This window comes from Oncorhynchus clarkii, chromosome 21 (assembly GCF_045791955.1).
Source record: "Oncorhynchus clarkii lewisi isolate Uvic-CL-2024 chromosome 21, UVic_Ocla_1.0, whole genome shotgun sequence".
Classification (NCBI taxonomy): Eukaryota; Metazoa; Chordata; class Actinopteri; order Salmoniformes; family Salmonidae; genus Oncorhynchus; species Oncorhynchus clarkii.
The window spans coordinates 1,170,001-1,197,701 of record NC_092167.1 but is presented as its reverse complement, the minus strand read 5'-3'; the positions used below and the strand labels follow the sequence as shown (position 1 = coordinate 1,197,701).

The following is a 27,701-nucleotide window of genomic DNA, read 5'->3' as shown; positions in this document are numbered from 1 at the left end:
AGGGAACTGCCTGTACCTTGTAGCACAGTACCCCACCTAGATCCGTCTCGTCCCCACACCAACTCCCATCGCAGGTTCGTAATTCACTAGACGCCAAACATAAGAAAACAGACTGAAACAGGGAAGGAATAACTGAACTTGTCCAGTAAGAAACGCTTAGTTTTGGATTATCTGTTGCAAAACGTTTTGCTACAGTGTGCACTAATGAATAACGACCCAACTCTTATTCCAGACCTGTATGATATCATGTTGACTAACTTGTAAAGGGCAAGCCTATGTGTAACTCTGTTGTTGTTGTATTGGGTCGAATTGCTATGCTTTATCTTGGCCAGGTCGCAGTTGTAAATGAGACCTTGTTCTCAACTGGCCTACCTGGTTAAATAAAGGTGAAATAAAGGTGAAATAAATAAAAAATCTGTATGTACTTGTTTCTCAGGATTGTCCCAGCAGCAATCAGAATGTTCAACAAAGAATGTGATTTAGTCCTTTTTCCATGAAACAATCTGTAATTAGAAAGTATTTGAGATGTGCATTATTCACTTCAGCAACCTTTGACATAAATAGGTTGAGAGCAGTACTATCCCCCACCTCACCTCCCTCTCTCCCCCCCCACCTCACCTCCCTCCACCTCCCTCTCCCCCCCACCTCACCTCCCTCTCCCCCCCCACCTCACCTCCCCCCCCCCCCCCCCCACCTCCCTCTCCCCCCCTCACCTCCCTCCCTCTCTCCCCCCACCTCCCTCCCTCTCTCCCCCCCACCTCCCTCCCTCTCTCCCCCCCACCTCCCTCACTCTCCCCCCCACCTCCCTCACTCTCCCCCCCACCTCCCTCCCTCTCTCCCCCCCACCTCCCTCCCTCTCTCCCCCCCACCTCCCTCCCTCTCTTCCCCCCCACCTCCCTCCCTCTCTCCCCCCACCTCCCTCCCGAGTCCTTTCTTTTCTCTATGACCACAATGAGTGGTAGCCCTACCTAACCTCCATTCATACAGCTGTCAATGGGCCTCTCAATGTTCTGTGGCAGGTTCAGGTAACTTCCCCAAGCTTCCTAAATGAGACAAAAACCATAAATAAAATACAATTTATTGAAGACCACAGTATGAAAAAAAATAAGAATCATTCAATAATGCAAAAGTATCTTCAGCATTTGGACATTGTTAAGAGCAAGTTGTCCTCTCTTTAATCGTACCGGCAAAAATACTGGAATATAAGACAGCATCTTGAGTAATGCAAAAACTATGTTAATACTAGGCTTGCTGAGCTCCCACATCTTCCAATACAATATACATTCCACTCCTTTAACAGTGTATTATCATCGTCATCATTAGTGTTCCCTGCCAGAACTATCTCCCTTTATCTCACTGTTTGGCCAGTTCCCCTTTCACTCAACAATCACATTCCAACTATAGAATTCTAGTTCTATGATTCCAACCTCTAGTTCTATGATTCCAACCTCTAGTTCTATAATTCCAACCTCTAGTTCTATGATTCCAACCTCTAGTTCTATGATTCCAACCTCTAGTTCTATGATTCCAACCTCTAGTTCTATGATTCCAACCTCTAGTTCTATGATTCCAACCTGGCCCTTCCCTCAAACAGTCCTAGGGAACCAGTGAGTTGTCGAGCAACCAATGAGAGTAGCAGCCTCTATGGATTGGCACTCCGGTGGGCCTATCATGGCCTCTGGACCAGCTTGCTTTTGCCCTCCTCCTGCTCTGCCAACTTGAAGTGGGTGTAGGAGAGAATGCCAGTGAGGGTACAGAGGATGCCCAGGCCCTGGTTTAGAGACAGGGGGTCCTGGAAGAGAACATAGCCCCCCAACAGGGTGATGCAGAACTTGAAGTGGCCAAACATGTTGTAGCTGTAGGAGTTCACCGTTAAGGGCAAATAAAAAAAGGAGCACACAGTGAATCTGTAATTTATCACATACACACCTTCGTAATATAGACCCCAGAGTTATACTAGTTGTCATGGTGATTCCTCATATCATATCTCCGCCTTCTTATCAACAATATTGGAGGAGAAGGTCAAAGGTCCCTCCACTCTGACCTTATTCTCCAATGAGTTTTGAGTCAGAGAGACCATGTGAGGAATCGACGGACAGATTAATTGACATTTTGAGACAGTCCTATTGGTTGACCCTTGACCTCCAGCCAGAACAAAAGGATACGTGACAGCAGAGGTGTTCCCTATGATCCAGTAGATTGACAGGTTGACTAGGAAGGCTATGAGGCCAGATAGCATCACCATGGCCTAAAGGGAGAGATACAACATGTTAGCATCACCATGGTCTGAAGGTAACAGCAGCACAGTAGCATGTTAGCATCACCATGGTCTGAAGGTAACAACAGCACAGTAGCATGTTAGCATCACCCTGGTCTGAAGGAGAGATACAACATGTTAGCATCACCATGGTCTGAAGGTAACAACAGCACAGTAGCATGTTAGCATCACCATGGTCTGAAGGTAACAACAGCACAGTAGCATGTTAGCATCACCATGGCCTGAAGGTAACAACAGCACAGTAGCATGTTAGCAGCATTAGCAACATCAGTATTTTACCACTGTTTGCTATAACTAGTCTATCTCCAGGGGGTGGAAGTGGAGGCTTGTAAGACCTTAGGGGTCAGAACAACGGTGTTGAATTGAGCTCCGTTGACCGAGTGGCAGGTTTGGTTGCTGGGCAGACGACAGGCCACACACAGCTGAACATGCTTTGACATGTTCGTAGAGGACCTAGTGCTTTGTGTGTCTTCAGTGACTCATCTCATCTGAGTAAATCCATCACAGGATGTAGTCTCTCACTCATTCTGAAGACAAACTGAAAGTATGAAACACCTCTCTCTCTCTCTTTCTCTCAAAATAATTTACATTAACAAAATAAGACTATTTGAATATTTAGGCTAAGCCAGGAATTCCCCCAAAGTCTCTTCCCCCCTTCTAACCTTACATGCATGCAAAAGAGCTGATTGTTTCTTTGGCCCGTCTGCTTAGGCCTGGTCTTAAAGTCTTTAACCCCAGTCATGCAGTATGAGGTCAGGTCGTGGGATTACAACTTCACCATCCCTGAACCAAACCAAGGCCATGACATTCATCGGGTTCTGAACAGACTCACAATGCAGAGTTCTTCCAACAGTATGTTTCCCTGTGTGTCTCAGAGAGAGAGAGAGAGAGAGGAAACTGTAGAATAACTCTCAGTGACAGAGTCAACGCTGAGATCTGATTGGTGGTCTCTCCCCCCCCCCCCCCCCCCCCCCCCCTCTCTGTCTCTTACCAGTGCTGGGAAGGACCAGGGTCCGAAGATGCCCCCCTCCCCAGAGAGAGGTTCGAAGAAGGGCACGAGGGAGAGGAGGAAGGCAGAGGACATGGGGGCCTGGTAGTAGAGTAGCTGCATGGAGTTAACCTGGAGCTCATGCTGTTTCACACCTACCCACTGAGATAGAGGGAGGTGGGGGGGGAGAGAGGGAGGTGGGGGGGGGGGGGGGGAGAGAGAGAGGGAGAGAGATGTATCATCAATCAATTATGAGGCCTGAGATAATAGTACAATACACCTTGATAATAGAAGGTATGAATAAGACAAGAAAGTCCACTAACGTGTTCTAGTCTGTCCGCATCCCAACTAGCACCATATTCCCTTTCAAGTGCACTACTTTTGACCAGGACTCATTGGGAATAGGGTGCCATTTGTTCACTAAGTCCAAATGCACTTCAAAGCATCACTACTTACCACCTGATAGAGGGAGGTGACGAACACTCCTAGTGTGGCAAAGACCATCCCCAGGAGGTTGAATCTCACATCATAGTAGGAGTTGAGGATCACACCTAACGTTATGGGCACCTAGTAGACAGACACACAGGAACACACATCACCTAACGTTATGGGTACCTAGTAGACAGACACATATCACCTAACGTTATGGGCACCTAGTAGACAGACACACAGGAACACACATCACCTAACGTTATGGGTACCTAGTAGACAGACACACATCACCTAACGTTATGGGTACCTAGTAGACAGACACACATCACCTAACGTTATGGGCACCTAGTAGACAGACACACATCACCTAACGTTATGGGTACCTAGTAGACAGACACACAGGAACACACATCACCTAACGTTATGGGTACCTAGTAGACAGACACACATCACCTAACGTTATGGGCACCTAGTAGACAGACACACATCACCTAACGTTATGGGCACCTAGTAGACAGACACACATCACCTAACGTTATGGGTACCTAGTAGACAGACACACATCACCTAACGTTATGGGCACCTAGTAGACAGACACACATCACCTAACGTTATGGGCACCTAGTAGACAGACACACAGGAACACACAACACCTAACGTTATGGGTACCTAGTAGACAGACACACATCACCTAACGTTATGGGTACCTAGTAGACAGACACACATCACCTAACGTTATGGGTACCTAGTAGACAGACACACAGGAACACACATCACCTAACGTTATGGGCACCTAGTAGACAGACACACAGGAACACACATCACCTAACGTTATGGGTACCTAGTAGACAGACACACATCACCTAACGTTATGGGCACCTAGTAGACAGACACACATCACCTAACGTTATGGGTACCTAGTAGACAGACACACATCACCTAACATTATGGGCACCTAGTAGACAGACACACATCACCTAACGTTATGGGCACCTAGTAGACAGACACACATCACCTAACGTTATGGGTACCTAGTAGACAGACACACAGGAACACACATCACCTAACGTTATGGGTACCTAGTAGACAGACACACATCACCTAACGTTATGGGCACCTAGTAGACAGACACACATCACCTAACGTTATGGGCACCTAGTAGACAGACACACATCACCTAACGTTATGGTACCTAGTAGACAGACACACATCACCTAACGTTATGGGTACCTAGTAGACAGACACACATCACCTAACGTTATGGTACCTAGTAGACAGACACACATCACCTAACGTTATGAGCACCTAGTAGACAGACACACAGGAACACACATCACCTAACGTTATGGGCACCTAGTAGACAGACACACATCACCTAACGTTATGGGTACCTAGTAGACAGACACACATCACCTAACGTTATGGGTACCTAGTAGACAGACACACATCACCTAACGTTATGGGCACCTAGTAGAGAGACACACAGGAACACACATCACCTAACGTTATGGGCACCTAGTAGACAGACGCACATCACCTAACGTTATGGGCACCTAGCAGACAGACATACATCACCTAACGTTATGGGCACCTAGTAGACAGACACACAGGAACACACATCACCTAACGTTATGGGTACCTAGTAGACAGACACACAGGAACACACATCACCTAACGTTATGGGTACCTAGTAGACAGACACACATCACCTAACGTTATGGGCACCTAGTAGACAGACACACAGGAACACACATCACCTAACGTTATGGGTACCTAGTAGACAGACACACATCACCTAACGTTATGGGCACCTAGTAGACAGACACACAGGAACACACATCACCTAACGTTATGGGCACCTAGTAGACAGACACACAGGAACACACATCACCTAACGTTATGGGCACCTAGTAGACAGACGCACATCACCTAACGTTATGGGCACCTAGCAGACAGACATACATCACCTAACGTTATGGGCACCTAGTAGACAGACACACAGGAACACACATCACCTAACGTTATGGGTACCTAGTAGACAGACACACATCACCTAACGTTATGGGCACCTAGTAGACAGACACACAGGAACACACATCACCTAACGTTATGGGCACCTAGTAGACAGACACACAGGAACACACAACACCTAACGTTATGGGCACCTAGTAGACAGACACACATCACCTAACGTTATGGGCACCTAGTAGACAGACACACATCACCTAACGTTATGGGTACCTAGTAGACAGACACACATCACCTAACGTTATGGGCACCTAGTAGACAGACACACATCACCTAACGTTATGGGTACCTAGTAGACAGACACACATCACCTAACGTTATGGGCACCTAGCAGACAGACATACATCACCTAACGTTATGGGCACCTAGTAGACAGACACACAGGAACACACATCACCTAACGTTATGGGCACCTAGTAGACAGACACACATCACCTAACGTTATGGGCACCTAGCAGACAGACATACATCACCTAACGTTATGGGCACCTAGTAGACAGACACACATCACCTAACGTTATGGGTACCTAGTAGACAGACACACATCACCTAACGTTATGGGTACCTAGTAGACAGACACACATCACCTAACGTTATGGGTACCTAGTAGACAGACACACATCACCTAACGTTATGGGCACCTAGTAGACAGACACACATCACCTAACGTTATGGGTACCTAGTAGACAGACACACATCACCTAACGTTATGGGTACCTAGTAGACAGACACACATCACCTAACATTATGGGTACCTAGTAGACAGACACACATCACCTAACATTATGGGCACCTAGTAGACAGACACACATCACCTAACGTTATGGGAACCTAGTAGACAGACACACATCACCTAACGTTATGGGCACCTAGTAGACAGACACACATCACCTAACATTATGGGCACCTAGTAGACAGACTACTGTAACCATAAAAATACATTTTAAAAGTTAGGATTAGGTTTTTTATTTATTTAACCTTTATTTAACTAGGCAAGTCAGTTAAGAACAAATTCTTATTTACAATGACGGCCTACCTCGGCCAAACCTGGACGACGCTGGGCCAATTGTGCGCCACCCTATGGGACACTCAATCAAGGCCGGATGTGATACAGACACACAGGAACACAGGATTCGAACCAGGGACTGTAGTGATGCCTCTTGCACTGAGATGCAGTACCTTAGACCGCTGTGCCACTCAGGAGCCCTGGTTTAAAGGGGTACTTCAGGATTTAGTCAATGATGCCCTTTATCATCTACTTCCCCAGAGTCAGATGAACTGGTGGACACCATATGTATGTATAATGCGTGCAGTTTGAAGGAAGTTGCTAACATAATGACTAGAAGTCTATGGATATCTGCTAGCATGCTAGTAGGTGTAATGACTAGAAGTCTATGGATATCTGCTAGCATGCTAGTAGGTGTAATGACTAGAAGTCTATGGATATCTGCTAACATGCTAGTAGGTGTAATGACTAGAAGACTATGGATATCTGCTAGCATGCTAGTAGGTGTAATGACTAGAAGTCTATGGATATCTGCTAGCATGCTAGTAGGTGTAATGACTAGAAGTCTATGGATATCTGCTAGCATGCTAGTAGGTGTAATGACTAAAAGTCTATGGATATCTACTAGCATGCTAGTAGGTGTAATGACTAGAAGTCTATGGATATCTGCTAGCATGCTAGTACGTGTAATGACTAGAAGTCTATGGATATCTGCTAGCATGCTAGTAGGTGTAATGACTAGAAGTCTATGGATATCTGCTAGCATGCTAGTAGGTGTAATGACTAAAAGTCTATGGATATCTACTAGCATGCTAGTAGGTGTAATGACTAGAAGTCTATGGATATCTGCTAGCATGCTAGTACGTGTAATGACTAGAAGTCTATGGATATCTGCTAGCATGCTAGTAGGTGTAATGACTAGAAGTCTATTGATATCTGCTAGCATGCTAGTAGGCGTAATGACTAGAAGTCTATGGATATCTGCTAGCATGCTAGTTATATAATATTAATATTGCCAATTTCACATACAATGATGTCAAATTTGGTTTATTCCAAGATGATAATGAATTCAATTTCCTGGTCAATCATTTTATTGTATTATTGAAATTCTTTATACACAAAATGCAGATTTTTGAAGGCTACTATTCCTTCTTATTTATTTTTTGAAAGAGAGCTTTATCTTTTTATTTTGCAATCATTAAGATGAGTTAAAAAAAAACATGCCCTGAAACTCACTACTACATTTGAAACATACATGATATGCATCATTTAATGTATATAAGACCTCTGTTTGTAAAAGTTTATTTTTCCTAAAACTTGTGTGCTTGGTTGTGTATAATTCAACTTCCGTTATGTTTGTACAATTAGAAAAGTATTTTATATTTAAAAAAAAGTGAATTCTCAATAAATGCCAATCTGCCATTCTGCATGGAATTCTAGATACTTTGTAGCAGACAGCATTTGTACATTGCAAACCCCCCCTACCTACCTACCAAAGTCAACTTGATCTTGGTGGAGAATGTCTTCTTGTAGTACATTGTCTGTATGACAATGATCACAGGAGTTGTCATCGCTTTGGCCAGCTGGTAGGTACCGATGGTGTTGTTTTGTAAAGACAGATTGGTGAAAGCCACGAAGCCACAGAAGCTTAGAGCGAGCCAGATAATTTTGGTGGGTTGGAGACTCTTTGGCGCAAATATGTCCATCTTCTGGCATACCCATAGTCCAAGCCATGTCACAACGAAATGAATCAGAGTTAGAGTCATGTTTGGAAAGCCATAGTGAACATAGATCCATTTGTTGATGAAAACGATGCATATCGATGACAGCAAATTGGCCAATAATCCAATGACGAGACGGCTGTTCGAGAAAAGGTCTGACAGTCGGTTAGCCATGGTCGTCTTGAGAACTGTCCTGTAAAATTCTACATACAGGTTTCAGTAGTACTGTATAGTATGAAGCTAGGTAGCTAATGTAAACCAAAAAAAAATGTCTACCCTCTGCCACACATCAGGAAAAGTTGCGGGGGTCTCTCCAGGCTTCGACACTACCGACTTGATCGGGCATACATCCCCTTTCGTAAAAAATTACAGGGCCTATACAGTGGCATTACATTCTAGAGTATTTCAGTCCTGCGTGTACAGTTAGCGTTGTACAACTTTCATACTTTTCATACCATCGCATGTGGATCATACAGGAAAAAATAAGAGCCTGGTTGCAAACTTAACGGGAGCAGTGACGTCATAATGCGACCTTTACTTCCGTGTTCTGCGAAGAGAACTATATCCACGTCACAGTGGCCTACAGCGCCTACACATGGTCACTTTGTTACGTCGCGAAGGCGATAACCTAAACCATCTCCTCTCGACCTAGACAAGGTGGTGTCTCAAACCTTCCTTTTATACTCTTCTAGATTCAGATAGGTATATGCATCCTGTCTGTGCATGGCCCAAAGACAAACAATATTTCAGACACGTCACTTTTATTGTTTACAAAATGCAGAAAATCATTCACTCCATTACTTAAACTTGGCAAAAAAAAACAACAAAAAACGATATTAAAAATAAAATAAAAAACAAAACAAAATGTCCGGGTGGGGTGTATTTATGGTTGGATCTCGTACCCCAGCGGGTCTAGACCCTTATCCAATAAGAGAAGAGACGACTCCCTCATCTTCTGAAGGAACTTCCTCAGTTCATCCTTGGAGAATACCTGAAAGAGAGCGAGAGACAGAGATAGAGAGAGAGAACATAGTTAGCAAAAAGAAGAGGAGGATGGGAAAGTAGACTAGGGGAAAGAGAAGAAAGCAACACAGTGACAGGGAGAGATACTGTAAGAGAGTGCTGATATTGTGTTGAGCTACAACGTTGAAGTGCTTTCTACACCTGCATTGCTTGCTGTTTGGGGTTTTTAGGCTGGGGGGTTTCTGTACAGCACTTTGTGACATCAGCTGATGTATGAAGGGCTTTATAAATACATTTGATTGAAGACAAGTAGTCGCAGATCGTAGCAGACGAAGGAAAGGAGAGAGAAGAGGATGCCCTCAGGCCAGGTCAGACCCCAGACCAGACCCCAGACCAGACCCCAGGTCAGACCCCAGACCAGACCCCAGACCAGACCCCAGGTCAGACCCCAGACCAGACCCCAGGTCAGACCCCAGACCAGACCCCAGACCCCAGACCATGGAAATATAATTTCTAAACTACAGTACAGACCTCGTAGAGGCGGTGTTGGTCCGAGGCGATGATATCAGCCAGTCTGAGACTCTCCTGGTGGCGTTGTGTTCTCTGCAGTACTGTCTGCAACAGGAAGGACATCATGGGCAGACAGAGTCTACGAAGCAGCACCATCTGGTGGCCTCTCTCTGGGTCCTCCTCCGTATCCTGGAATAGAACGACAGTGGTAGATGTAACCTGTACCTAGAAATAACACCGTAGTACTGAAGACAGAGAGCTGTAATACAGGCCGACATGCTAACCTAGCGCTGAGCCCCTCATACCACCATTAATAGTCAGATATACAGACCTCTCTGACGTCGACCAGCCAGTGGTAGAAGTAACCTGTACCTAGAAATAACACCGTAGTACTGGAGACAGAGAGCTCTAAATACAGGCTGACATGCTAACCTAGCGCTGAGCCCCTCATACCACCATTAATAGTCAGACAGACCTCTCTGACGTCGACCATCCAGCCCCCGTCCACAAACAGCAGGACGTTGTAGATCCTCTCCTTCACGTCTTCAGTCAGAGCCCCCAGACGGCCGGTCCAGCTGTCATGTTCCAGCTACCGGAGAAGGAGGTCACACCTTTTTAGAGTTCTTCATCTGATCCAGGAACAGCTACACTAAAACAAATTAAACTCCTCACCAGTTCACCCATAACACAGAGACTGATCTAGGATCAGAGTGTACTGTATACCTGGTACCCGATCCCCTACATAGTAAACTCAATTTGAACGGGGCCTCCTATAGAGTGCACTAGTTTTAACCATGTCCCTATGGTGCACTATATAGGGAATAGGGTGTATTGGGTATTTATTTTAATTTTACTAGGCAAGTCAGTTAAGAACAAATTCTTATTTTCAATGACGGCCTAGGAACAGTGCCTTGTTCAGGGGCAGAACGACAGATTTGTACCTTGTCAGCGCGGGGGTTTGAACTTGCAACCTTCCGGTCCAACACTCTAACCACTAGGCTACCCTGCCGCCCCAATATAGGGAATAGGGTGTATTGGGTAACCCTATACTGCACTATATAGGGAATAGCGTGTATTGGGTACCTGGTACTCGTTCTCCTTCATCTCGTAGGCCACCTTCTCAGTGAACTTGGCCTGAGCCGGCAGGCTGGGCTTCTGAGGGGGGGAGTTCATGTGATGGAACCACTCATTAAACGCCTCATGAGCTTCCTGGGGAGGGAAGAGAGAGAGAGAGACACACACACACACCACTTATAACAACTACAGGAGACCTCTCTAAAAACATTCAATAAACAGTCGAGCCAATCACGGCGCTGCCAGAGCTTGTCCCCCCCTCACCAGGTAATAAACAGTCGAGCCAATCACAGCGCTGCGAGAGCTTGTCCCCCCCCCCCTCACCAGGTAATAAACAGTCGAGCCAATCACAGCGCTGCCAGAGCTTGTCCCCCCCTCACCAGGTAATAAACAGTCGAGCCAATCACAGCGCTGCGAGAGCTTGTCCCCCCCTCACCAGGTAATAAACAGTCGAGCCAATCACAGCGCTGCGAGAGCTTGTCCCCCCCCTCACCAGGTAATAAACAGTCGAGCCAATCACAGCGCTGCCAGAGCTTGTCCCCCCCTCACCAGGTAATAAACAGTCGAGCCAATCACAGCGCTGCGAGAGCTTGTCCCCCCCCTCACCAGGTAATAAACAGTCGAGCCAATCACAGCGCTGCGAGAGCTTGTCCCCCCCTCACCAGGTAATAAACAGTCGAGCCAATCACAGCGCTGCCAGAGCTTGTCCCCCCCTCACCAGGTAATAAACAGTCGAGCCAATCACAGCGCTGCGAGAGCTTGTCCCCCCCCTCACCAGGTAATAAACAGTCGAGCCAATCACAGCGCTGCCAGAGCTTGTCCCCCCCCCCTCACCAGGGGCAATAAACAGTCGAGCCAATCACAGCGCTGCCAGAGCTTGTCCCCCCCCCCCCTCACCAGGTAATAAACAGTCGAGCCAATCACGGCGCTGCGAGAGCTTGTCCCCCCCCTCACCAGGCAATAAACAGTCGAGCCAATCACAGCGCTGCGAGAGCTTGTCCCCCCCCTCACCAGGTAAGCACGGACACACAGGTGTTCCCTGATGGCGTTCTCATCCTCCGCGGGAAGGGGCGTGTCCAGGCCTAGCTCCTCCCACTGGCGGTAGATCTCCCTCATGGAGTCCTCGGGGACCTTACCGAACACCACCTTAGCTGCCTGGTGTTTCTTACAGGCTGGAGGAGATGACAGAGAGGAGAGAGAGAACAATATATCAACAACATGGTTGATGTGTTAGTAGTATGAGAGAACAATGGATCAACAACATGGTTGATGTGTTAGTAGTATGAGAGAACAATAGATCAACAACATGGTTGATGTGTTAGTAGTATGAGAGAACAATAGATCAACAACATGGTTGATGTGTTAGTAGTATGAGAGAACAATGGATCAACAACATGGTTGATGTGTTAGTAGTATGAGAGAACAATAGATCAACAACATGGTTGATGTGGGGATGTGTTAGTAGTATGAGAGAACAATAGATCAACAACATGGTTGATGTGTTAGTAGTATGAGAGAACAATAGATCAACAACATGGTTGATGTGTTAGTAGTATGAGAGAACAATAGATCAACAACATGGTTGATGTGTTAGTAGTATGAGAGAACAATGGATCAACAACATGGTTGATGTGTTAGTAGTATGAGAGAACAATGGATCAACAACATGGTTGATGTGTTAGTAGTATGAGAGAACAATGGATCAACAACATGGTTGATGTGTTAGTAGTATGAGAGAACAATGGATCAACAACATGGTTGATGTGTTAGTAGTATGAGGAGAACAATAGATCAACAACATGGTTGATGTGTTAGTAGTATGAGAGAACAATGGATCAACAACATGGTTGATGTGTTAGTAGTATGAGAGAACAATGGATCAACAACATGGTTGATGTGAGGATGTGTTAGTAGTATGAGAGAACAATGGATCAACAACATGGTTGATGTGTTAGTAGTATGAGAGAACAATAGATCAACAACATGGTTGATGTGTTAGTAGTATGAGGAGAACAATAGATCAACAACATGGTTGATGTGTTAGTAGTATGAGAGAACAATAGATCAACAACATGGTTGGTGTTAGTAGTATGAGAGAACAATAGATCAACAACATGGTTGATGTGTTAGTAGTATGAGAGAACAATGGATCAACAACATGGTTGATGTGTTAGTAGTATGAGAGAACAATAGATCAACAACATGGTTGATGTGTTAGTAGTATGAGAGAACAATAGATCAACAACATGGTTGATGTGTTAGTAGTATGAGAGAACAATGGATCAACAACATGGTTGATGTGTTAGTAGTATGAGAGAACAATGGATCAACAACATGGTTGATGTGTTAGTAGTATGAGGAGAACAATAGATCAACAACATGGTTGATGTGTTAGTAGTATGAGAGAACAATGGATCAACAACATGGTTGATGTGTTAGTAGTATGAGAGAACAATAGATCAACAACATGGTTGATGTGTTAGTAGTATGAGAGAACAATGGATCAACAACATGGTTGATGTGTTAGTAGTATGAGGAGAACAATAGATCAACAACATGGTTGATGTGTTAGTAGTATGAGAGAACAATGGATCAACAACATGGTTGATGTGTTAGTAGTATGAGAGAACAATGGATCAACAACATGGTTGATGTGTTAGTAGTATGAGAGAACAATAGATCAACAACATGGTTGATGTGTTAGTAGTATGAGGAGAACAATAGATCAACAACATGGTTGATGTGTTAGTAGTATGAGAGAACAATGGATCAACAACATGGTTGATGTGTTAGTAGTATGAGAGAACAATAGATCAACAACATGGTTGATGTGTTAGTAGTATGAGAGAACAATGGATCAACAACATGGTTGATGTGAGGATGTGTTAGTAGTATGAGAGAACAATGGATCAACAACATGGTTGATGTGTTAGTAGTATGAGAGAACAATAGATCAACAACATGGTTGATGTGTTAGTAGTATGAGAGAACAATGGATCAACAACATGGTTGATGTGTTAGTAGTATGAGAGAACAATGGATCAACAACATGGTTGATGTGGGGATGTGTTAGTAGTATGAGAGAACAATAGATCAACAACATGGTTGATGTGTTAGTAGTATGAGAGAACAATAGATCAACAACATGGTTGATGTGTTAGTAGTATGAGGAGAACAATAGATCAACAACATGGTTGATGTGTTAGTAGTATGAGAGAACAATGGATCAACAACATGGTTGATGTGTTAGTAGTATGAGAGAACAATGGATCAACAACATGGTTGATGTGTTAGTAGTATGAGAGAACAATGGATCAACAACATGGTTGATGTGTTAGTAGTATGAGAGAACAATAGATCAACAACATGGTTGATGTGTTAGTAGTATGAGAGAACAATGGATCAACAACATGGTTGATGTGTTAGTAGTATGAGGAGAACAATAGATCAACAACATGGTTGATGTGTTAGTAGTATGAGAGAACAATGGATCAACAACATGGTTGATGTGTTAGTAGTATGAGAGAACAATAGATCAACAACATGGTTGATGTGTTAGTAGTATGAGGAGAACAATAGATCAACAACATGGTTGATGTGTTAGTAGTATGAGAGAACAATGGATCAACAACATGGTTGATGTGTTAGTAGTATGAGAGAACAATAGATCAACAACATGGTTGATGTGTTAGTAGTATGAGAGAACAATGGATCAACAACATGGTTGATGTGAGGATGTGTTAGTAGTATGAGAGAACAATGGATCAACAACATGGTTGATGTGTTAGTAGTATGAGAGAACAATAGATCAACAACATGGTTGATGTGTTAGTAGTATGAGAGAACAATGGATCAACAACATGGTTGATGTGTTAGTAGTATGAGAGAACAATGGATCAACAACATGGTTGATGTGGGGATGTGTTAGTAGTATGAGAGAACAATAGATCAACAACATGGTTGATGTGTTAGTAGTATGAGAGAACAATAGATCAACAACATGGTTGATGTGTTAGTAGTATGAGGAGAACAATAGATCAACAACATGGTTGATGTGTTAGTAGTATGAGAGAACAATGGATCAACAACATGGTTGATGTGTTAGTAGTATGAGAGAACAATGGATCAACAACATGGTTGATGTGTTAGTAGTATGAGGAGAACAATAGATCAACAACATGGTTGATGTGTTAGTAGTATGAGAGAACAATAGATCAACAACATGGTTGATGTGTTAGTAGTATGAGAGAACAATGGATCAACAACATGGTTGATGTGAGGATGTGTTAGTAGTATGAGAGAACAATGGATCAACAACATGGTTGATGTGGGGATGTGTTAGTAGTATGAGAGAACAATGGATCAACAACATGGTTGATGTGAGGATGTGTTAGTAGTATGAGAGAACAATGGATCAACAACATGGTTGATGTGTTAGTAGTATGAGAGAACAATGGATCAACAACATGGTTGATGTGAGGATGTGTTAGTAGTATGAGAGAACAATGGATCAACAACATGGTTGATGTGTTAGTAGTATGAGAGAACAATAGATCAACAACATGGTTGATGTGTTAGTAGTATGAGAGAACAATGGATCAACAACATGGTTGATGTGTTAGTAGTATGAGAGAACAATGGATCAACAACATGGTTGATGTGGGGATGTGTTAGTAGTATGAGAGAACAATAGATCAACAACATGGTTGATGTGTTAGTAGTATGAGAGAACAATGGATCAACAACATGGTTGATGTGTTAGTAGTATGAGAGAACAATGGATCAACAACATGGTTGATGTGTTAGTAGTATGAGAGAACAATAGATCAACAACATGGTTGATGTGTTAGTAGTATGAGAGAACAATAGATCAACAACATGGTTGATGTGTTAGTAGTATGAGGAGAACAATGGATCAACAACATGGTTGATGTGTTAGTAGTATGAGAGAACAGTAGATCAACAACATGGTTGATGTGTTAGTAGTATGAGAGAACAATAGATCAACAACATGGTTGATGTGTTAGTAGTATGAGAGAACAATGGATCAACAACATGGTTGATGTGTTAGTAGTATGAGAGAACAATGGATCAACAACATGGTTGATGTGTTAGTAGTATGAGAGAACAATGGATCAACAACATGGTTGATGTGTTAGTAGTATGAGAGAACAATGGATCAACAACATGGTTGATGTGAGGATGTGTTAGTAGTATGAGAGAACAACTATCTCACACAGGAAGCATTGATCTGTTTCAGAACCTTGTGTGTAACGTACCCAGGAACTTCCTCATGATGGCGTTGCTCTGTTTGAGGGCCTCAGCTCTCTGGGCGGGGTCAAACACCAGCCAATCAATCACATCGATCTTCCTCTGGTCCTCCTGGGGGGGGGTACAGGGTTAACATGACCACATGGTGTGTTTGTTTCTCCTTCGTGCCGCTGAGGTGACGGTGTCCAGTGTGTGTGTTTCATACCGCTGAGGTGCCAGTGTCCAGTGTGTGTGTGTGTGTTTCATACCGCTGAGGTGCCAGTGTCCAGTATGTGTGTGTGTGTGTTTCATACCGCTGAGGTGACGGTGTCCAGTGTGTGTGTGTGTTTCATACCACTGAGGTGCCAGTGTCCAGTGTGTGTCTGTTTCATACCGCTGAGGTGCCAGTGTCCAGTATGTGTGTGTGTGTGTGTTTCATACCGCTGAGGTGACGGTGTCCAGTGTGTGTGTGTGTTTCATACCACTGAGGTGCCAGTGTCCAGTATGTGTGTGTGTGTGTGTTTCATACCACTGAGGTGCCAGTGTCCAGTGTGTGTGTTTCATACCGCTGAGGTGACGGTGTCCAGCGTGTGTGTGTGTGTGTTTCATACTGCTGAGGTGCCAGTGTGTGTGTGTGTGTGTGTGCGTGTTCCATACCGCTGAGGTGCCAGTGTCCAGTGCAGGGGTGAGGTCATGATGAGCGAACTCCTCAGTGTCTCTCTCTCTGATGTTCTCCACCACCATCTTAGTGACCGCTGCCACGTCCAGACCTGGAAAGGACAGGACAGTTAGACACCTGTAATAGACTGCTGTCACATCCTGACCACAACAGGACAGTTAGACACCTGTAACAGACTGCTGTCACATCCTGACCACAACAGGACAGTTAGACACCTGTAATAGACTGCTGTCACATCCTGACCACAACAGGACAGTTAGACACCTGTACCTGTAATAGACTGCTGTCACATCCTGACCACAACAGGACAGTTAGACACCTGTACCTGTAACAGACTGCTGACTGCTGTCACATCCTGACCACAACAGGACAGTTAGACACCTGTACCTGTAACAGACTGCTGTCACATCCTGACCACAACAGGACAGTTAGACACCTGTAATAGACTGCTGTCACATCCTGACCACAACAGGACAGTTAGACACCTGTACCTGTAATAGACTGCTGTCACATCCTGACCACAACAGGACAGTTAGACACCTGTAATAGACTGCTGTCACATCCTGACCACAACAGGACAGTTAGACACCTGTACCTGTAATAGACTGCTGTCACATCCTGACCACAACAGGACAGTTAGACACCTGTACCTGTAACAGACTGCTGTCACATCCTGACCACAACAGGACAGTTAGACACCTGTACCTGTAACAGACTGTTGTCACATCCTGACCACAACAGGACAGTTAGACACCTGTAACTGCTCCACCATTTCCTGGTTGCTAAAATTCAAATCGTTCGCCTAATTTCAGGTTATATGACAAAATAAGCAAGTATATTGTAGAGAATCATTGTACCGTCTAAACCACTGAAATATATGATCAATAACCAACAAATAATGTATTTTCAGCTGTTTGAAACTGGTGTACAAGTCTTCATATCATAAGTTAGCCCAACAGGGAGAATAGTCCTCCATCCATCACTTCTGGAATTATTTTTTAGAAAATGTAGAGGAGATCTAGCACATTGTAAGTGCGGTCCTCTGGACCTCAGTGACCCGGCGGGGAAAATTAGTTTGACCCCCCCCTCCCATCCCAGCAGCCTCTGTGTGAGACACTGACCTGCCTCCCTGGCCAGCTCCAGACAGCGTTGTCTCTGCTCAGCCTCGGTGACCTCCTCCAGGAAGAGAGCGTACTGGGCGGTGGCCAGGTCTGGCGGCAGGTGACTGACATAGAAGGCTATCAGATCAACGTGCTTCTCCCTCATCAACAGAGAGATGTAGGCCTTCAGGACATCCACTGATACCTCCTCCTGATTGGGGGGGGGGGGGGTGGGTGGGAGGCACATGAGTGGCCGGATTAGAGGGGGGGGGGGGGGCATGAGTGGAGGGATATGTGGATTGTGTGAGGAATGGTTGATGTTTATATAGGTGTATGACAACAGAAGTGTGTTTCTCTCGCTCTGTGTGTTTACTACTGTACCTTGGGCTGCATGCCCAGACTGCGGTAGAACAACACCAGGTGTGTGTGTGTGTGTGTGTACTACTGTACCTTGAGCTGCATGCCCAGACTGAGGTAGAACAACACCAGGTGTGTGTGTGTGTGTGTGTGTGTGTGTACTACTGTACCTTGAGCTGCATGTCCAGACTGAGGTAGAACAACACCAGGTGTGTGTGTGTGTGTGTGTGTACTACTGTACCTTGAGCTGCATGCCCAGACTGCGGTAGAACAACACCAGGTGTGTGTGTGTGTGTGTGTACTACTGTACCTTGAGCTGCATGCCCAGACTGAGGTAGAACAACACCAGGTGTGTGTGTGTGTGTGTGTGTGTGTGTACTACTGTACCTTGAGCTGCATGTCCAGACTGAGGTAGAACAACACCAGGTGTGTGTGTGTGTGTGTGTACTACTGTACCTTGAGCTGCATGCCCAGACTGCAGTAGAACAACACCAGGTGTGTGTGTGTGTGTGTGTGTGTACTACTGTACCTTGAGCTGCATGCCCAGACTGAGGTAGAACAACATCAGGTGTGTGTGTGTGTGTGTGTGTGTGTACTACTGTACCTTGAGCTGCATGCCCAGACTGAGGTAGAACAACACCAGGTGTGTGTGTGTGTGTGTGTGTGTGTGTGTACTACTGTACCTTGAGCTGCATGCCCAGACTGAGGTAGAACAACACCAGGTGTGTGTGTGTGTACTACTGTACCTTGAGCTGCATGCCCAGACTGAGGTAGAACAACACCAGGTGTGTGTGTGTGTGTGTGTGTGTGTGTGTGTGTGTGTACTACTGTACCTTGAGCTGCATGCCCAGACTGCGGTAGAACAACACCAGGTGTGTGTGTGTGTGTGTGTACTGTACCTTGAGCTGCATGCCCAGACTGCGGTAGAACAACACCAGGTGTGTCATGAAGCGCAGCAGGTGAGAGGGCAGAGCAGGACTCCTGGTCAACCAGTTACTGAACTCCTCCAACAGACCTGAACACACAAAACACTGTTTTATACTCTTTCACACAGCCGTAACATACCCGGTGACCAGAACCACAGTCACTCTGGAGAGTGACTGACTAGTGACCAGAACCACAAAGTCACTCTAGATAGTGACTGACTAGTGACCAGAACCACAGTCACTCTAGATAGTGACTGACTAGTGACCAGAACCACAAAGTCACTCTGGAGAGTGACTGACTACCTCATGTATCTGGTGACCAGAACCACAAAGTCAGTCTAGATAGTGACTGACTAGTGACCAGAACCACAAAGTCAGTCTAGATAGTGACTGACTAGTGACCAGAACCACAAAGTCACTCTGGAGAGTGACTGACTAGTGATGTCATGATAGAACCCGATGTCATGATAGAACCCGATGTCATGGTAGAACCCGATGTCATGATAGAACCCGATGTCATGATAGAACCCGATGTCATGATAGAACCCGATGTCATGATAGAACCCGATGTCATGATAGAACCCGATGTCATGATAGAACCCGATGTCATGATAGAACCCGATGTCATGATAGAACCCGATGTCATGATAGAACCCGATGTCATGATAGAACCCGATGTCATGATAGAACCCGATGTCATGATAGAACCCGATGTCATGATAGAACCCGATGTCATGATAGAACCCGATGTCATGATAGAACCCGATGTCATGATAGAACCCGATGTCATGATAGAACCCGATGTCATGATAGAACCCGATGTCATGATAGAACCCGATGTCATGATAGAACCCGATGTCATGATAGAACCCGATGTCATGATAGAACCCGATGTCATGATAGAACCCGATGTCATGGTAGAACCCGATGTCATGGTAGAACCTGATGTCATGATAGAACATGAGATCATGGTGGCTAATTGGATGCTCTTTAACACAATTAAAACAATAGTAAGGAAAAACTATTTAACTCACATTGTAATGAATTCTGGGTCCTATTTCATTAGAGACGTAGAAACACTAGACAGCTAGTTAAAGGTTAATAACAGACTCACCGTCCAGGTCTCCCAGGAAACACTAGACAGCTAGTTAAAGGTTAATAACAGACTCACCGTCACCCAGGAAACACTAGACAGCTAGTTAAAGGTTAATAACAGACTCACCGTCACCCAGGAAACACTAGACCGCTAGTTAAAGATTAATAACAGACTTACCGTCCAGGTCTCCCAGGAAACACTAGACAGCTAGTTAAAGGTTAATAACAGACTCACCGTCACCCAGGGAACACTAGACAGCTAGTTAAAGGTTAATAACAGACTCACCGTCCAGGTCTCCCAGGAAACACTAGTCAGCTAGTTAAAGGTTAATAACAGACTCACCGTCTCCCAGGAAACACTAGTCAGCTAGTTAAAGGTTAATAACAGACTCACCGTCCAGGTCTCCCAGGAAACACTAGTCAGCTAGTTAAAGGTTAATAACAGACTCACCGTCCAGGTCTCCCAGGAAACACTAGTCAGCTAGTTAAAGGTTAATAACAGACTCACCGTCCAGGTCTCCCAGGAAACACTAGACAGCTAGTTAAAGGTTAATAACAGACTCACCGTCTCCCAGGAAACACTAGACCGCTAGTTAAAGATTAATAACAGACTTACCGTCCAGGTCTCCCAGGAAACACTAGACAGCTAGTTAAAGATTAATAACAGACTCACCGTCACCCAGGAAACACTAGACAGCTAGTTAAAGATTAATAACAGACTCACCGTCTCCCAGGAAACACTAGACCGCTAGTTAAAGATTAATAACAGACTTACCGTCCAGGTCACCCAGGGAACACTAGACAGCTAGTTAAAGATTAATAACAGACTCACCGTCCAGGTCTCCCAGGAAACACTAGACAGCTAGTTAAAGGTTAATAACAGACTCACCGTCCAGGTCTCCCAGGAAACACTAGACAGCTAGTTAAAGGTTAATAACAGACTCACCGTCTCCCAGGAAACACTAGACCGCTAGTTAAAGATTAATAACAGACTTACCGTCCAGGTCACCCAGGGAACACTAGACAGCTAGTTAAAGGTTAATAACAGACTCACCGTCTCCCAGGAAACACTAGTCAGCTAGTTAAAGGTTAATAACAGACTCACCGTCCAGGTCTCCCAGGAAACACTAGTCAGCTAGTTAAAGGTTAATAACAGACTCCCCGTCACCAAGGAAACACTAGACAGCTAGTTAAAGATTAATAACAGACTCACCGTCCAGGTCTCCCAGGAAACACTAGACAGTTAGTTAAAGGTTAATAACAGACTCCCCGTCACCAAGGAAACACTAGACAGCTAGTTAAAGATTAATAACAGACTTACCGTCCAGGTCACCCAGGGAACACTAGACAGCTAGTTAAAGGTTAATAACAGACTCCCCGTCACCAAGGAAACACTAGACAGCTAGTTAAAGATTAATAACAGACTCACCGTCCAGGTCTCCCAGGAAACACTAGACAGTTAGTTAAAGGTTAATAACAGACTCACCGTCCAGGTCACCCAGGGAACACTAGACAGCTAGTTAAAGGTTAATAACAGACTCACCGTCACCCAGGAAACACTAGACAGCTAGTTAAAGGTTAATAACAGACTCACCGTCCAGGTCACCCAGGATAACTAACTTCTGGATAATGTGGTAGTGTTCTTTCGTCTCTTCCAGGACTTTCTGTGAAGAAGAGAGGAGGAGACATCCAGCATCTTTCACAGGACTATGGGAATCCCTAAAACCGGTACGATGTAGATAGCTAGTAGACTGGTGTGATGTAGACAGCTAGTAGACTGGTGTGATGCAGACACACAGCTAGTTTGACAGAGCAGAAAAACAGATGCTTGACCTTTGACTCTGTTGCCAGCAGCTCCTCAAACACCTTCTCTAATGTCCAGCTGGAGAGAAAAGGGAGACAGTACAATTTACATTTAGAAATAGAAAGGTTAGGAAGGTTAGATTCCTGATCCTCAGCCCTCCACTAGAGGCTGGGGATCTTACTTGGCCTCCAGGTATTCTCTACTAGAGGCTGTATTCTCTAGGCAGGGCTACCCACTAAAGGGTATGGTCCCTGGGTAAGGCTGCCTACTAGAGGCTGGGGATCTTACTTGTCCTCCAGGTATTCTCTACTAGAGGCTGGGGATCTTACTTGGCCTCCAGGTATTCTCTACCAGAGGCTGGGGATCTTACTTGGCCTCCAGGTATTCTCTACTACAGGCTGGGGATCTTACTTGGTCTCCAGGTATTCTCTACTAGAGGCTGGGGATCTTACTTGGCCTCCAGGTATTCTCTACTAGAGGCTGGGGATCTTACTTGGCCTCCAGGTATTCTCTACTAGAGGCTGGGGATCTTACTTGGCCTCCAGGTATTCTCTACTAGAGGCTGGGGATCTTACTTGGCCTCCAGGTATTCTCTACTAGAGGCTGGGGATCTTACTTGGCCTCCAGGTATTCTCTACTAGAGGCTGGGGATCTTACTTGTCCTCCAGGTATTCTCTACTAGAGGCTGGGGATCTTACTTGGCCTCCAGGTATTCTCTACTAGAGGCTGGGGATCTTACTTGGCCTCCAGGTATTCTCGTGGCAGCTCCTCCAGCTCCTCGCTTCCCATCCCTGAGGACCGGACCTCCTGTTCCACAAGAGAGTCTACCAGGACCCTGAAGTAGGCCCACACACTGTCCTCCCACGACTCACACACTGGGAGCAGCTAGAGGGAGACAGAGAGACAAATCACTACAACCACTCTACTGTAGTCCAGCTAGAGGGGAGAGACAGAAAGTCTACCAGAACCCTGACCCCCCCAATCCTATTCCTCCCCCTGACCCCCCCCAATCCTCTTCCTCCCCCTGACCCCCCCCAATCCTCTTCCTCCCCCTGACCCCCCCAATCCTCTTCTTCCCCCTGACCTCCCCCAATCCTCTTCCTCCCCCTGACCCCCCCCCCCAATCCTCTTCCTCCCCCTGACCCCCCCAATCCTCTTCCTCCCCCTGACCCCCCCCACCTCCTCCTCCACCTAACACATACAAGTGCTACAGAGAGGAGAGGAGAGGAGAGAGTGTCTTAGGGAGATAACACCCAACATACCCGTTTGAGGTTCCCACTCAGAACAGCGTAGATGGCTCTCTCATATCTGCTGAAGTGTTCATTATCAGCCATCCTCCAGCAGCAGACCTTCCACACACATCGCTGAGGGTTCCCCTCCACCGGTAGCAGCTCTGCCCCGCCTGGACACAGCTCAGTTCCATCACAGACCGTTCATAGGGGCGTGTGTTTAGGGTTGTTATGGTGATCCAATTACAGCCACACCGGCGATCACGAGTCATGACCGCAGTCAAATTCTAACGTGACCGTTTGGTCACGGTGACTAAACTTCTCTAAGCTCTGATGATGCTGCCGGTCGTGAGTAGCCTCCCAAACCTGCCGGTCGTGAGTAGCCTCCCAAACCTGCCGGTCGTGAGTAGCCTCCCAAACCTGCCGGTCGTGAGTAGCCTCCCAAACCTGCCGGTCGTGAGTAGCCTCCCAAACCTGCCGGTCGTGAGTAGCCTCCCAAACCTGCCGGTCGTGAGTAGCCTCCCAAACCTGCCGGTCGTGAGTAGCCTCCCAAACCTGCCGGTCGTGAGTAGCCTCCCAAACCTGCCGGTCGTGAGTAGCCTCCCAAACCTGCCGGTCGTGAGTAGCCTCCCAAACCTGCCGGTCGTGAGTAGCCTCCCAAACCTGCCGGTCGTGAGTAGCCTCCCAAACCTGCCGGTCGTGAGTAGCCTCCCAAACCTGCCGGTCGTGAGTAGCCTCCCAAACCTGCCGGTCGTGAGTAGCCTCCCAAACCTGCCGGTCGTGAGTAGCCTCCCAAACCTGCCGGTCGTGAGTAGCCTACCAAACCTGCCGGTCGTGAGTAGCCTCCCAAACCTGCCGGTCGTGAGTAGCCTACCAAACCTGCCGGTCATTAGTAGCCTACCAAACCTGCTAGTCATTAGTAGCCTACCAAACCTGCTAGTCATTAGTAGCCTACCAAACCTGCTAGTCATTAGTAGCCTACCAAACCTGCTAGTCATTAGTAGCCTACCAAACCTGCCGGTCATGAGTAGCCTACCAAACCTGCTAGTCATTAGTAGCCTACCAAACCTGCTAGTCATTAGTAGCCTACCAAACCTGCCGGTCATGAGTAGCCTACCAAACCTGCTAGTCATTAGTAGCCTACCAAACCTGCTAGTCATTAGTAGCCTACCAAACCTGCTGGTCATGAGTAGCCTACCAAACCTGCTGGTCATGAGTAGCCTACCAAACCTGCTGGTCATGAGTAGCCTACCAAACCTGCCGGTCATGAGTAGCCTACCAAACCTGCTAGTCATTAGTAGCCTACCAAACCTGCTAGTCATTAGTAGCCTACCAAACCTGCTGGTCATTAGTAGCCTACCAAACCTGCCGGTCATTAGTAGTCTACCAAACCTGCTAACTGCCTGGTACTCAGCACTCTGTTGGCAGGATTTATTTGACTTTTTAAAATGTCGACGTTCCAAAGGTCTGAATCAGTGTCTTGTAGGATGTGTGTGGAAGTCAGGAGATGCTAAATGTGTTTATCTTCATTAAAAAGGTCAATTACCGCGAGACCGTTATTTACATGACAATCACTGGCTGACAAAAAGGTCACGACCTCCACTTGGTGTTATACATCGGTTGGTGAGAGTGTACGACGGAGAACTGACCTCCGTTGATGTTGGGGTCGTGGTACAGCTTCCATCCCTCCAGAGTAGCAGCTCTCCATGCCTGGCCACAGCGCTTACACAGCCTCTGGGCCTACACACAACCACACGTCACTGTGACTAGAAACCAGTTCAGTGTAACCCTCCCATCCACCAGGTGGCGCTGTACTGAGATCGGTCTCAAAACGCCACCCTATTACCTATACACTGCACTACTTTTGTGACCAGAGAACTATGAGCCCTGGTCAATAACAGTGCACAGTGAACAGGGAACAAATGGTGCCATTTGAGAGTGTCTCCCGTTTCTCACCTCGTCTGTCATGCCCGCTCTGAGGAGGGTAAAGAGGTACTTCAGCAGTCTGGCATCATCCTCTCTGTCCAGGTCTGCCAGGGGACGTCTCTGTCTGATGGGGGCGTCAGGGTCCTACAGACACACAGAGTTACTTTATGTTCTAAGTAAAACAACGTATTCCCTATCATGGCATCAGAGCATGTGTATGTAGGAGAGAGTGTGTGTGTGCGAGAGAGAGATAGATTGTAAAGAGTAGGCCTAAAAGTCCCTCTTACCAGCTCGGTAACCAGGGGAACATTGAAGCCTGTGAAGAACAGGCCTAAAAGTCCCTCTTACCAGCTCAGTAACCAGGGGAACAGTAACCAGGGCAACATTGAAGCCTGTGAAGAACAGGCCTAAAAGCCCCTCTTACCAGCTCAGTAACCAGGGGAACAGTAACCAGGGGAACATTGAAGCCTGTGAAGAACAGGCCTAAAAGCCCCTCTTACCAGCTCAGTAACCAGGGGAACATTGAAGCCTGTGAAGATTAGGCCTAAAAGCCCCTCTTACCAGCTCAGTAACCAGGGGAACATTGAAGCCTGTGAAGATTAGGCCTAAAAGCCCCTCTTACCAGCTCAGTAACCAGGGGAACATTGAAGCCTGTGAAGATTAGGCCTAAAAGCCCCTCTTACCAGCTCAGTAACCAGGGTAACATTGAAGCCTGTGAAGAGCAGGCCTAAAAGCCCCTCTTACCAGCTCAGTAACCAGGGTAACATTGAAGCCTGTGAAGAACAGGCCTAAAAGCCCCTCTTACCAGCTCAGTAACCAGGGGAACATTGAAGCCTGTGAAAAGCAGGCCTAAAAGCCCCTCTTACCAGCTCAGTAACCAGGGGAACATTGAAGCCTGTGAAAAGCAGGCCTAAAAGCCCCTCTTACCAGCTCAGTAACCAGGGGAACATTGAAGCCTGTGCTGGATGTGTTTCTTCTCAGTTTCAGAGCATGAAGGGTATTCTCCCTGAAAGTCAAACAGAATATTAGCCAAGGCACATGGTCTTCCTAACGACACACAAGCGCTCGTCTCTCTCAAATGACTCCAGCTACTTACCAGTAGACAGACTTGGCGTAGTATTCAATGTTGTCGGAGAAGTCCCCGATTTCATCTTTGGCGATACTCTCTAACCAATCCACAACCAACTAAGAGAGAGGAGGTGAAACGATGATTTAAAACTTTACAAAATGGTCTCTATTACAACCATCCATCAGACCAAACAGGACTGTACCACTAGAGACAGATAATAGGGGAGGAGGTGTGTGTGTGTGTGTGTGTGTTTTTGTGTGTGTGTGTGTATACAATACCAGTCAAAAGTTCTAGAACACCTACTCATTCCAGGGTTCTAGAACACCTACTCATTCCAGGGTTCTAGAACACCTACTCATTCCAGGGTTCTAGAACACCTACTCATTCCAGGCCTTTTCTTTATTTTTTAAAATGTTCTACATTGTAGAATAATAATGAAGACGTCAAAACTATGAAATAACACATATGGAATCATGTCGTAACCAAAAAAAAAGTTTTTAAACAAAACAGATTCTTCAAAGTAGCCACCCTTTGCCTTGATTGACAGCTTTGCACACTCTTGGCATTCTCTCAACCAGCTTCATGAGGTAGTTACCCGGAAAGCATTTCAATTAACAGGTGTGCCTTCTTAAAAGTTGATTTGTGGAATTTCTTTCCTTCTTAATGCGTTTGAGCCAATCAGTTGTGTTGTGACAAGGTAGAAGATAGCCCTATTTGGTAAAAGACCAAGTCCATATTATGGCAAGAACAGCTGAAATAAGCAAAGAGAAACGTGAAGGTCAGTTAATCTGAAAAATTTCAAGAACTTGGAACGTTTCTTCAAGTACAGTCACAAAAAACACCAAACGGTATGATGAAACTGGCTCTCATGAGGACCACCACAGGGAAGGAATACCCAGAGTTACCTCTGCTGGAGAGGATAAGTTAATTAGAGTTAACTGTCTCTCATGAGGACCACCACAGGAAAGGAAGTCCCAGAGTTACCTCTGCTGCAGAGGATAAGTTCATTAGAGTTAACTGGCTCTCATGAGGACCGCCTCAGGACAGGAAGACCCAGAGTTACCTCTGCTGCAGAGGATAAGTTCATTAGAGTTAACTGGCTCTCATGAGGACCGCCTCAGGACAGGAAGACCCAGAGTTACCTCTGCTGCAGAGGATAAGTTCATTAGAGTTAACTGGCTCTCATGAGGACCGCCTCAGGACAGGAAGACCCAGAGTTACCTCTGCTGCAGAAGATAAGTTAGAGTTACCAGCCTCAGAAAATGC

The 27,701-nt window shown here is 45.9% G+C and overlaps 2 protein-coding genes across 4 annotated transcripts in view; both read right to left on the bottom strand.

The window, feature by feature from the left end:
* Nucleotides 1-1,064: 1,064 nt before the first annotated feature.
* On the bottom strand, nucleotides 1,065-8,989 carry LOC139379619 (solute carrier family 35 member E3). Of its 3 annotated transcripts, none has more exons than XM_071122420.1 (6): nucleotides 8,226-8,989; nucleotides 3,723-3,833; nucleotides 3,270-3,428; nucleotides 2,166-2,248; nucleotides 1,491-1,856; nucleotides 1,065-1,448 (listed from the first exon to the last, which is right to left on the bottom strand). In XM_071122420.1, the coding sequence occupies exons 1-5, from the start codon at nucleotides 8,625-8,627 to the stop codon at nucleotides 1,670-1,672; spliced, it is 942 nt and encodes a 313-aa protein (XP_070978521.1). In that variant the 5' UTR covers nucleotides 8,628-8,989; the 3' UTR covers nucleotides 1,065-1,448; nucleotides 1,491-1,669. The 3 variants fall into 3 exon arrangements, with proteins under 3 accessions (XP_070978521.1, XP_070978520.1, XP_070978519.1); XM_071122419.1 differs by having other exon boundaries at nucleotides 1,512-1,856; XM_071122418.1 differs by having other exon boundaries at nucleotides 1,554-1,856; nucleotides 8,226-8,972.
* A 208-nt stretch (nucleotides 8,990-9,197) lies between these two features.
* Nucleotides 9,198-27,701, bottom strand: part of LOC139379612 (nuclear pore complex protein Nup107-like) — a 26,400-nt gene continuing 7,896 nt past the window's right edge. The window contains exons 10-26 of the mRNA XM_071122410.1: nucleotides 26,463-26,551; nucleotides 26,294-26,372; nucleotides 25,397-25,510; nucleotides 25,090-25,180; nucleotides 23,474-23,613; nucleotides 22,951-23,096; nucleotides 22,241-22,289; nucleotides 22,002-22,071; nucleotides 19,286-19,401; nucleotides 18,051-18,240; nucleotides 16,908-17,020; nucleotides 16,280-16,382; nucleotides 12,012-12,172; nucleotides 11,010-11,135; nucleotides 10,402-10,515; nucleotides 9,948-10,115; nucleotides 9,198-9,444 (exon numbers count right to left, since the gene is read on the bottom strand). Of these exons, the coding sequence (XP_070978511.1) occupies nucleotides 9,337-9,444; nucleotides 9,948-10,115; nucleotides 10,402-10,515; nucleotides 11,010-11,135; nucleotides 12,012-12,172; nucleotides 16,280-16,382; nucleotides 16,908-17,020; nucleotides 18,051-18,240; nucleotides 19,286-19,401; nucleotides 22,002-22,071; nucleotides 22,241-22,289; nucleotides 22,951-23,096; nucleotides 23,474-23,613; nucleotides 25,090-25,180; nucleotides 25,397-25,510; nucleotides 26,294-26,372; nucleotides 26,463-26,551 (1,977 nt within the window). The 3' untranslated portion in view covers nucleotides 9,198-9,336. The remainder of the gene's footprint in view (nucleotides 9,445-9,947; nucleotides 10,116-10,401; nucleotides 10,516-11,009; nucleotides 11,136-12,011; nucleotides 12,173-16,279; nucleotides 16,383-16,907; nucleotides 17,021-18,050; nucleotides 18,241-19,285; nucleotides 19,402-22,001; nucleotides 22,072-22,240; nucleotides 22,290-22,950; nucleotides 23,097-23,473; nucleotides 23,614-25,089; nucleotides 25,181-25,396; nucleotides 25,511-26,293; nucleotides 26,373-26,462; nucleotides 26,552-27,701) is intronic.

Bases quoted from the DNA above. Each gene is read 5' to 3' on its own strand.
- LOC139379619 (XM_071122420.1), bottom strand. From the start codon at position 8,627: ATGGCTAACCGACTGTCAGACCTTTTCTCGAACAGCCGTCTCGTCATT. The intron at 3,429-3,722 runs GTAAGTAGTGAT...CCTCTATCTCAG, and splicing joins TCACCTCCCTCTATCAGGTG to TGGGTAGGTGTGAAACAGCA. The intron at 2,249-3,269 runs GTAAGAGACAGA...CTCTCCCTTTAG, and splicing joins CCTGGTCCTTCCCAGCACTG to GCCATGGTGATGCTATCTGG.